Genomic DNA, 12,200 nt, shown 5'->3' with positions numbered 1-12,200 from the left:
TTGAGATCTCTTGTTTTTTTTTTTTTCTATCAAAGTGATTTGGTTTATGAAACAAAATATTGGGTGGTATTTTAATATTGAAGCCAGGAAATGGGAGGTTTTTGCTTCCGTGCTTTAATAATTAATCTGTTCCATAATGTTTAATCATACTCCTGCATGCCAATCATTCCTCTCATCTGTCACTTTCTCAGGATTTTGGCTCTTGAGAAACTGGGTGCCGTCTTCAACCAGGTTGCTTTCCCACTGCAGTACACGCCTCGCAAGTTTGTCATCCACCCAGAGACCAACAACCTGATCCTGATCGAAACCGACCACAATGCCTACACTGAAGCCACCAAAGCCCAGCGCAAGCAGCAGATGGCTGAGGTCAGTGAGACTGGACTTCACAGGGCAGTGTTCACCAAAAAAAAAAAAACAGCGCTTTTGTTGTCTATCTCCTCTGGAATTTTGCCTTATCTCAGTCTGTCATTTCCTCTTTCTCTCCTGCCTGACTCATGCACTAATTTTCCCAATCTAATCACAGACTGAGAAGGAATTTCATTACTTTCTTGTCCGAAGTTCTCCGTCATGTCTTTTGCGGCTGCCTCATCATGGCACATGTTTGCAAGGGTAATTCCATGTTGACGAGCCGTAAAAATGACAAGTGCTGTGAAATGTACAGGTCGTGGTTTTTGTGGTGGTCCCTCACAGTTAAATCATATTGATGTAGTACAGCTGAAGTTTAAGTGTGTCTAGTAGTCTGCTCAAGTCAAATAAACAGTCGGCTACTGCCCTGTAAAATGACTGCTCCTGAGCATATTGCTTAACATAACGTTCTCTTGTTTAACTGCATATTGTCTCAAAAAGATTCTTGTATACACTGTGTGGCCAAACGTTTGTGGATGGCCCTTTATAATTAAGGGGTTTGGTTTGGCTCTTTGCAGTGAAGAAATATTATAATGCTGCTACATACAATGCAATTCTGGACTGTTTTGTGCTTCCAATTTTGTGGCACCATCGCATGTCATGTTTTTTCCTGCATGACAATGCCCTGGTGCACAAAATAATTTAGTGGTTCTGGTGTGGAAGAACTTTTCTGACCTCTAAAAACCCACAGAATTGGTTGGAGAAATTCAAACTCTGTGACCTAAACCTGAGCTTGTGAACACTTGTGTCCGAACAGTACTAAATGCCTGAAGAATGTTTCCAGGTTTTACAGTGGAGACCAAAATTGGAAAACATTTTAAAGGAAAAAGTGTTTATAAATGGTGTTATTGATTGCAAATTGGTAGGAGTTTTAGTTGTGGTGCTATCAGATAATGCAAAGCTCATTATTCTGTGAAAGATGCAGTGATCAAAATAAGAGCAGGAGTAGGGCTGCACAATATTGGCAAAATCTAACATTGTGATATATTTTTGATTGTATATTGTCATATGAATACAATTTCACCAGAATACTTTATCTCGATTTGGAAAGAATTTTTAAATAATCTTTAAATACAATCAAGAAAAAGATTGAAAAGTGTTTTATCGTTTTCCGAGTGTAACTGTTTTCAAGTACAGTAACTGAACGATAAAAATAATATAATTAATCGTTTATGAAGTCACAAATGGAACTATTTATGAATGCTTTTAAAATCATTATACAATCACAGGTATCAGAAAACGCATGCAAATTCGAAGTTTTAATACAAACTCAATATCCTGCGATGTGACTTGGGAATGATCATATCATATTCTGCAGCTGGATATATTATAAGCAGGAGTTAAAGTGCAGAAAGATGACAGACATTTCTGAAAGTTACTGCTGTTAAAAAGAAGTAGGAAATGTTCTGCCCTTGGTGTGAAGACTTCACGGCATCTTCAACCACAGGACATGACTAGTCTTCCACAGATCAAGACAAGTGACAAGAACTAGACTCTCACAGGATGTCAATAATCTGACCCAAACTGTGACCCTGTATCATGATGGCTCAGAATGAATACATTTTCCATTAGACCCCTAATCTTCACTAGTCTCCTACAGGACATCTAGTATCTGATGCTAATTGCTGCTATTCTTGATCTAAGATTCACTGACTACAGCTGTCTTAAAGTCCAAATTCTCTTAAAGGTCAGGACGCTGTATACAGTGATACAGATCCTTACCTATTCAGTGCTTTACTGGTGAGCAATTCTAGCTGCTGTTGAACCGTTTGTCATCAAAACTATCTGACAGAATCTGTCACTTAAGAACTGCTTACCTTCTTGTGTGTGAGTGAAAATTGGAAAGTATTCAGCATTAGTGTACACGCTGTCTGTATAGTGTATTATGAAATGTAAAATTCTATCTCTGCTCTACAGGAAATGGTGGAGGCAGCAGGAGAGGATGAAAGGGAGCTGGCAGCAGAAATGGCAGCAGCTTTCTTGAATGAGAATCTGCCAGAAGCCATCTTTGGGGCACCTAAAGCAGGCTCTGGGCAATGGGCCTCACTTGTACGCTTGATCAACCCCATCCAGGGCAACACATTGGACCTGGTGCAGCTGGAGCAGAATGAGGCAGCTTTCAGGTGAGAAGGCTGAATTATGAGTTAAAGGGCACAACATGGGTACAGTGGGTGTGTATACAATTTGCATTTGAATTCGGGAAAAAAATATTTATATATCAAAGTTCTGAACACAAATTAGGGCTGCACACTTGGTAAAATCTGTCTTTGTTTTTGAAACATATGTTGCCGTATGAATAGGATCACCAGATGACTTGATTAGAATTGTTTGAAAAGATTATTCATATACTTTGATTGGGATGATTATATAGGACAGTGAATCATGCATAAATTATAATAAACAAATTACAAGCTCATAGAGAAAATACAGTAGAGCAAAAGAAAAGTAAAATAAACATGGGTTTTCAAGGACTCTGTATTCAGAAATTGAATGGTGCAGAAATTGAATAACAATGAAAAATAACACTTCAAAGTCTTCATTGTATAAATATTTTAATCAAATTCACAATAAATTACAAATTGTACAATATATTGTGCCTGAATACTTTAAATTTTAAAAATGCTCTGTCACAGGCTTTCAAGGGCCATGACACCCCCCACTTTCGGTTCAGGTCTACCTCAGAATTTTTTCAAAAGATGCATAATAATGGGCGTGGAGCTCCATGAGCAAAGGGCAGGAGTGGGCGTGTCCAGCAGGGGAGAAGGAGGGGAGCGAACAACTGTTGTCAGTTAGCTCACAAAATGAGACACTTGCCCTGTCTAAAGGCAAACAGCAGGACAGCGATGTCTAAATGTGAACAAACTCCTAATAAAAGACAACGTCTGCCATTCTCCAATTCTCGTACTGCTCTCCCGACAAAAATGCTTGCTGCACACAAACAGCTTTGCTATATCGGCCCTGACAGGATTGCAGAGAAAAACATGCAACAAACACCGTGGATCATGGAAGCAAACATGTATGAATGGCTAAATACTGTGTGCAGTGGGTCTGTGTCTCACAGCTTGGCGCTGGCAGCTCTGTCTAGCCTTCGGAAAGCATGTGCAGTCATGAATAATTAAGAAGCAGACTGTTCTCATAGTATAAGAAAACCCCGCTATGAATAATAATGAGAAACCGACTCATCTTTTCAAACCATCTTTTCTCTTGCAGTTTTGTCCTACGTCACTGATTTTGATCCCAACCCAAAAATCATTTTAAACCCGGAAGCTGAAATTAGCTTACAAAAGCTCAAAATTATTCAGTTTTCCCCACAATTACAGCTAACAGGTGCTAACATTCTTAACTTATGCTCAACACACACAAGTTTGTTACAATCTCAAAAAAAGTACTCGAGGGTTTCGTGAACCTTTAAAGACACATGAAAATAATCAACTGTCACTCTTATTTTAAACTTCACATATCACTTTTTCTGAACTATGCACCTTAATTATAATCCCAACTGAGCATTGAACATCCTGCGATGTGGCTATTGCAGATACACACATTGCAATATGGATGCTGAAACAAAATATTGTGCAGCCATACCACATGTTTAGATTTGCAACACATTAACAGTTAAGTTCATCTTTTTCTGATCTTAGTTCCTTTTTGCGTGTCTCTTGCAGTGTGGCTATTTGCCGCTTTCTGAATGGAGGAGATGACTGGTACGTGTTGGTGGGTGTTGCAAGAGATATGATACTCAATCCACGCTCTGTTGGCGGAGGATATATTTATACCTATCGGATAGTTGGAGGTGGGGACAAGCTGGAGTTTTTGCACAAGGTGAGTGGAACAGGAAATTACTTTGCATCAAACTGATTGGTCCCATGTGCACGATGGGGGCTCTGGAATGTGGAATTTCCCACAAATCATTAAATGCACAGTTTAAGCATAGCAAATTACAGAATTAAACCACTTTACCACGTTTTTTGTCCTGGCCATGCCCCAAAATGCCTTGTATTAATGTTTATGGTCCAGTTTAATGATGCTTTGTCCATGCTGTGTATCAAAGACACATGTTTAAAAGGTACTTTTTCTCATTTAAGTCTGAAGTGATGCATTTGAAAATGAATCATTTTGATTTGTTGTTGACAGACCCCTGTGGAGGACGTGCCCCTGGCTATTGCTCCATTTCAGGGACGGGTTTTGGTTGGAGTGGGCAAGCTCTTGCGCATCTATGATTTGGGAAAGAAAAAACTTCTCCGCAAGTGTGAAAACAAGGTGAGAAGTCACTTTTAGAGGATCACTTCTTTTTCAGAGGAAGTAAGTTTTTTTTTTTTTTTTTTTTCTTTGAGAATTGAATAATGTGAGGGTAACGTCTATGACGCACAACTCTTCAGCTTGGTGTTGATGCATAACCACATGAAAAACATTGAAACAGAAGTTCAGACCACAATGTTTGGCAGTCATTATTTGCTGGAGACTTTACTGTACATGTTTAAGTTAAAGCTGACTGATTTGTTTAAACGTGTAGTTTAAACATAAAAATTTGTCATCATTTACTCATCCTGCTGTTGTTTCAAACATGCACTTCATTTTTAGATGTTAAAAAGAGATATGTTGTGCTTGTCCATATAATGGTAGTGAATGGCAACCAGCGTTAAGCTGTTAAAAAAAAAAAAAAAAGCTTTTGAGTATCCAAAAAAAAATTCATACAATACATGTATTTTTCAAATGTGTTATAGGTATATAACAGGGTTTAGTAAAAAACTTGAAACACTATGTAGATTTCCTTAAGAAAAGTATGTGTCATTTGTGTATTTTTTCAAAATAATACTTAAATAATATACTGGAGTTTCTAGCTTTGTTACTATACCAAGAAAAGTTTGTTTACAAATCTTCTTTTTTTGATTTCTTACAACTTGTGTGCATTTTCTGGCCAAGTCAGAGTGAATGCAGTTGGTTTGGTCAGAATTTTTTTTTTTAAATGCTTGTATTTTTTCCTCAAAACCTTATAATATACCCTCTGAACCACAGGTTTCAAACTCGGTTCCAAAAGGGCCGCAGCTCTGCACAGTTTAGTTCCAACTCTAATTAAACACACCTGCTCTGAACACTTTAAATATATTTTAAGTTTTGTGTGAAATTTGTATTCATCATAAGTGACCTGAACAGGTATGTACCATGAAGACTAAGCATATTTGATAAAATAAACACAAAATGGAAAAAAAAAAAAAACCAACACAAAGTTCTTTTTGTGACTATTTTTATGTTTGAATAGAGGAACAACCTGCTGAGCCATGTTGACCAAAACCTCTTTCTTGTTCTTGCAGCATGTTCCTAATTTAGTGACAGGCATCCACACTATCGGCCAGCGTGTGATTGTTTCAGATGTTCAGGAGAGTCTGTTCTGGGTGCGCTATCGCCGCAATGAGAACCAACTCATCATCTTTGCTGACGATACTTATCCTCGGTGGATCACCACTGCCTGTCTGCTTGATTATGACACAATGGCTTCAGCGGATAAGTTTGGAAATATCTGCGTTGTGAGTGTCGCCACCTGCTTTGTTTTGAAACCTTTGAGACCAGTGTGCTCTATAGTCTGTTTGTCAAGCCAATATCACCAAAACAAACGTAAAAATATACCCCTGTAAATAATTACATTTTAACATTGTATTTTTTAGTAAATGCATTTGAGAATGAAAGTGGCATGCATTGGCATACTAAATGTATGCTAAATCTTTATTAGGTTCGCCTTCCCCCAAACACCAGCGATGATGTTGATGAGGACCCCACAGGGAACAAAGCATTGTGGGACAGAGGCTTGCTTAACGGAGCTTCACAGAAGGTATACGTTTCTACTACCCTCAATTTCTCATTTCCCACAGGTCCCGGAAACTGACCTTTGGCACTGAGCTGTCCTAACCACTTGTTCCTGCATTGTTTTTGTCTGTCTGGTTGGTTTTGCGGTTGCTGTTCTCCTTGCTCACACTCAGACTTGCACCCCAGAACATTTGGCTTGCGTCCACTCTCCGCTTCTGGTTCTGAAACCTCAGCAGCAAATCTTGTCCTCTCGCCAGAGATCATTATGTGCAGATTAGTAGCATGGAAATGTTTAGGTGGAAACAAGGGAAAGTCCCTATTTGCACACCAATGACTTGCGTCTAGCTCTGACGGACATGCCTAAAGCATGTGTAATCAGGATTGTGGTGGACTAAACATATTGTGGAACCTGCCTAGGGGTGCAAAGTGTATCATAAGCAGATCCGTTATCAACTGATATTAGTTAGCTGATCACTGATATTAGTGTCATTTCCACCTGTTCGGCATCAGATAAAATTAAGATAAATAAGGATGCTCTTTTTAAGCACATTTGTCCTTTAAAGAGCATATGTTGTAAGTTTCTCTTTGGGTTTTAGTTACATGAAAGCTATTTTCAGGCATTACAATGAGTCATGTTTATTGCTTTTAAAAGTGTTTGCATAAGATTTGCACAAAGTAACAAGTAGGGGTTATCTGTGTGTAATACTGTTTATCTAATTCTGTTTTACACCACACACACAAAGACTTTCTTAGATAAGACGGCAAAATCCATTTGCTACACACATACTTGAGCATTGATGCTAGTGTCTTGAGGGCAGCGTCTCCAGTGTCACTTCAGGATCTTTTTTATTGTCGTATCTAAGAAAGTTTTCAAAACAACTCGCCATAATATGTTTAGTTTAACTAAGAGTTTGTATCTAAAATACAGGCCTATTTGTACTGTATAATGCAATAATTTTCATAAAGTGGTAGTTGTAATTAAATACCATTGGTAAGGTTGTGGAACTATTAAACATCTTTCTTGTATTCAGGCTACCAGGAATGAATCATAATTTTGAAAAGCTGAATCATTTTATAGACTTAGTAGAAATGTAATAGTTGTAAAAGAGGTTTGCAATAAATGCAGTGGTAAACTAGTTTAAAATTCTAGGTTTTGTAACTTGAATTAGACCAAGCCTAGTTTTTTTTTAATTACCATTTAATTCAATTGTCAAAATCATTTAACTATTAAAAGCCCAGAAAATAAATTTTACTGGGGATAAAATGCAATTTGGGGGAAAAAATATGGATTTCAATGGGGTCAAGAGAAAATGTATTTCTTTTTATTCAGAATGGTTGAATGATTAGGATTGGTTGAATGGTTCTGCCATGCTATATTAGTGCTTTTTGCATAACTGTTTTTGGGGTGAATACCCATTTAAACTTTAAATGTAATTTTAGGTATCTGCATGAAAATAATATATAATAATCAATGTTGCCCAGATATGATGATATATTGAATAACATTTGTTTTGTGGTGAACTATGCCATTAGTATGAGGAAGTGAGTTGCTTTCTTCAAAAAGTGTTATTCGTGTTTTTGCTTGCCCGTGATGGGCAACTAAATGGACTACTATGATTTAATTTTAATCCACATCTGTTGACATTTTTCTTCCCTGCCAATCACAGGCTGAGATCATCATCAACTATCACATAGGAGAGACTGTGCTGTCGCTCCAGAAAACCACACTCATCCCTGGAGGATCCGAGTCTCTGGTGTACACCACACTATCTGGAGGCATTGGCATCCTTGTTCCCTTCACCTCTCATGAGGTACAGTTCCTTAAACAGTGAATAGCTAGGCATCACTTAAGCCTGGTTTATACTTCTGCGTCAAGTGACCGGCGTAACCCACGGCACATGCAGCGCACGTAGCTGTGCATTTATACCTCTGCTCGCTGTCACTGTTGGTCTGCATTAACACTTCCGAAATGCTAGTTGGCAGTGAGGTGTTAATGTTTCTCTGTGTCGAGTTTCTTCGCTGGTGTTTTGTTTTTTCTGAACGCTTCCTGAATGTACAAATGGCTCCAACTTGGTCATTTTGAGGCAGAAACCGGCAGACATGCAACAACTTTAACTATGAGGTAAACACAAAACAAAACTTTCCATCCTCAGCTCCTTTACAGGACTCCACACTTGTAAACAATCTCTTCATCGGGCTGGCGCAGCTCTCAGTCCCGCCCTGACTCATCAGCGCTACCAAGCCGACCAATCACAGAGCTTGCGCTACGTGTCATTACAATGTGTAGTTGCATTTTTTGAGAGGTGCACGTCAGTGACGCCGACGGCCACGGCGTAGGGCTATGCATCAAACGCATAGGCTGTGCCGTAGCATATGCGTGTGCTTCACGCAGAAGTATAAATCAGCCTTTAGGAATAATGTTAACATTCAGTGGTGTTTCAACTCTTCTAAAACCGCTTAAGCAGAAGAGGTGAAGGCCTCAGGAAATTGCTTAACTTCAGCCCAACAGAATATGCAGCTTCAGTTAACTTATCAAATGCACTGTAATATTTAGCAGAATACAAGCTTATCATAATTAAAATTGCGGTCATGCAAAGTTTTTGAATTGAGAATAAAATGTGTTGGTCTCATCTGTCTTTAGGATCACGATTTCTTCCAGCACTTGGAAATGCACATGCGCTCAGAGTTTCCTCCTCTGTGTGGTCGAGATCATCTCAGCTTCCGCTCATACTATTTCCCTGTCAAGGTAAACCAGCACACAGTTACACTTCACACTGGTATAATATTAACTGGTGTTTAACTAGTTTTTAATAAATGATCCACTTGCACCTGACTTTGTAGAATTGATCAGGAATATGTTCCATTTTCAAAATTTACTCAGAAATAATTTAAGTAATTTAAAAGTTGACAGTCATTATACATCATTTTTTGGGGGGTTTCTTTCAGTATTCAGAACAAGGAAAGGCATACCAAAGCGGTATCTGTAAAATGAGGTGCCTGATCAGATTTCAGAGGTTCGGATCCAGCTTGTTCTGGCACAATATAAAACGCGACTTTAATCCTATTTACATGTCCAACCAAGTGCTTTTCTGACACCAGGTTTATTCCTACCCATTTCTTTACATATTTTGGTTATGATTTTATATAAGAATTACCTAAACAACAAAAAGTGATTTGGAAAATTTGAAGAGAAACAAACTTTTCTTTGTCTTCTCTATGTGCGCTAGACACTTTCCTACAAACACATTGTTACAAGGGCTCAATGTTAATAATAATAATAATAAAACAGCTCAACTACTATATATATTCTGGTTGTTTTTATTCTGTTTTGTGTATTAAATTAACTTCTTTTATCCTCATTTATAATTCGCTTTGGATAAGTGTCGTCTAAATAAGAACATTTCAATGTTTATGTCATGCCCAAATTAAAAACATGGTAAATGATATGACAGTCATGACTACAACTGTTTTTGTTACTTTAACTTAAAGTTAATCGGGTTTCAACTACATTTAGGTTTTACTTAACCTTTTTACTAAGAGTTTTATATTTTAGTCGGTTTGATAGAACTTTTGTAGTCATTTCAACTTGTATAATTTAATTTAACAAAAACATTAAGTAAGCAAAAGAAATGTACAGTGCAGAATTATCAGAGTTTCATAGCACATGAATGCTACATAAATGTAGTATCCTTTAAAAGACATTTTTACCAATGTACCATAACTCTGAGTCACTTATAGCATAAGTTGGTAATTTTTCTGAATGACTGTATCCATCTCTGTGTGTTTCCAGAATGTGATTGACGGAGACCTGTGTGAGCAGTTTAACTCTATGGATCCTCATAAGCAGAAGAGTGTCTCTGAGGAGTTGGACCGTACACCTCCAGAAGTGTCAAAGAAACTGGAAGACATCCGAACACGCTATGCCTTCTAGGATCTTCACATCTGGCAGGCGCACCATGAGAAAATCAATTGTTTTTCCGGGCTTCCCATGGCTGTGGGCATCAAACTTTCCTACCACAAGTATAGGAGCTGCAATCTGGTGACTGCTGAAGGAAGTTCCCCCTTTAACTGGGGCCAGATGGGAGCTGTCAAAGTCCCAGTGGTCAATGACCCGGTCCTGCTTGAAATGACTGTCAGTACTGTACTCGGTACAAAGCGTTTCAGTTTTTTAGTTCATACTGAGTGGCTGCATAGATACAAATCTTTTCAGAAGTATGCTTTCATGCATCAGCCCATATACAAGAATGAATTTTATTTGTGTGGATAAAAGTCTATTACTAATTTTGTAGTTATACCACAGTGCGAACGAAATCCAGCTCAATCCACATTTTGCTGTATGAATCAGTCTGCATAAAACCGTTCCATCATTCGTGTCTCGGGTATTTAAATAATTTCTCAAAGCATAAAAAGATGTTTCCACTCTTGTAAAAACAGTGAAATTGTAAAATAGCTTTAGTTTTTGTCTCTACGTGGAAACAGCAAATTTGTGGTTTGTAACTTGCTTTTTTGTGGAAAGGCCATAAATATCCACAACCCCAAAAAAAAGAAATCGTGCTGTTTTTGTCAAAGTGTGAGAATTTGTAAATAAACTTTTTTTACTTTGTCCTGTATTTCCGTGTCTGTCACAAGACTCTCTGTTTGTCTGTAACTGAGCCCACAGGCAAAGCAGGTTTTTACTGCTGTTTTTTTTTTTCTTTTTTTGGTGGAAGCCCAATAGTGATCATGCATCTTTCTCATGACGATGAGTCATGTTGTGTACAATCCCTTAAAATTGTTATTCAGTTTTAGTCACTTAAAAGATGAAAGTTTAAAGCATTTAGTTTCTTTAGGCTCACCAAATACTGTGTAGAAAGCTTTAAAAAAAAACTTTAGGTACAGTTTTCTCAGATTGCTGCATGGCCACTACTTTAAAGGGCACCTATGATGAAAATCAACTTTTGGACATAACTGTGTATATGTATAGTGCGTCCAGTCATATTGGAGTGCTATAAACCTAGTCTCTTTTAAAAAATTTCCTGATGCTAAAATAGGACCCAAATCCCAGTGATTTTGAGGCCCACTGCAACGTGACATAGGAGGGCTGTTTTCCCTGCCTTCTGAAATTATTGACTGGTGCCATGTTTCTAAAATGTCATGTATACACGTCCACAGAATATTCATTTACAAAGAAATGGATTAAAACATGTTACAACTCGGTGATCATCTGCACTTCAATAATTAATTTTCTAAGTTTAAAACTTTTCTAAAACAGCATGTTTGTAATAAAGACAGTAAAATCATTATGTAATTCTTAAATGCTAAAATTACCATGGCCACATGGTGTCAGTAAACACGCTTGTGTGTGTGTGTGTGTGTGTGTGTGTGTGTGTGTGTGTGTGTGTGTGTGTGTGTGTGTGTGTGTGTGTGTGTGTGTGTGTGTGTGTGTGTGTGTGTGTGTGTGAACTGTAGATGGCATTTGTGTGTGATTCATTAGCTATGTTTCCATCCAAAAATGCGAATTAACTTCTTGTGCAAAATTGGAATATCGCATAAAAGATGTGCGAATAAAGAAGCGTTTCCATTCAACGAGTCTAAGAGAACAAAATCGTCACTTCCTGATGAACTGGCGGCAAATATCAAAAGTAAAAATAGAATTTGCTGTGGGTTGAGAAGCTGCGTCAATTTTTTTTTCATTTAATAAATGACTTCACGAGGCAACCCTGACACACAGTGAACGCAAGGTGGCGTTTGAAGGTGTCAGAAGCAGAGCACAGACGCTCTTGATTCTGGAGGTCATTGAAATTATAATAACTCTAATACTAAAATGGTTAAAGTGTTTTTTTTAAATGACCAAATCAACATTTCAGATGTTTTACAGTGTGCTCAGTTTGCTGGTTTATCCATTTACACACATTTTCATCATCACATGATCTCTTATAACAAAATCACATTTTAATGTGCATACTAGAATTTATTCAGTAAAGTGTTTCCATCGCAGTTCATGCACATCTATT

At 37.8% G+C, this 12,200-nt stretch overlaps 1 protein-coding gene across 1 annotated transcript in view; it reads left to right on the top strand.

Annotated features, from left to right (window-relative positions):
* Positions 1-10,817, top strand: part of sf3b3 (splicing factor 3b, subunit 3) — a 32,895-nt gene extending 22,078 nt beyond the window's left edge. The window contains 9 exon segments of the mRNA NM_213503.1: positions 192-366; positions 2,323-2,528; positions 4,071-4,227; positions 4,540-4,665; positions 5,718-5,930; positions 6,134-6,232; positions 7,875-8,018; positions 8,849-8,953; positions 9,998-10,817. Of these exon segments, the coding sequence (NP_998668.1) occupies positions 192-366; positions 2,323-2,528; positions 4,071-4,227; positions 4,540-4,665; positions 5,718-5,930; positions 6,134-6,232; positions 7,875-8,018; positions 8,849-8,953; positions 9,998-10,138 (1,366 nt within the window). The 3' untranslated portion in view covers positions 10,139-10,817.
* The last annotated feature ends 1,383 nt before the right edge of the window (positions 10,818-12,200 follow it).

This window comes from Danio rerio, chromosome 18 (genome assembly GCF_049306965.1).
Source record: "Danio rerio strain Tuebingen ecotype United States chromosome 18, GRCz12tu, whole genome shotgun sequence".
Classification (NCBI taxonomy): Eukaryota; Metazoa; Chordata; class Actinopteri; order Cypriniformes; family Danionidae; genus Danio; species Danio rerio.
The sequence above is the reverse complement of the archived record's forward strand: the minus strand, read 5'-3'. Positions and strand labels throughout refer to the sequence as shown.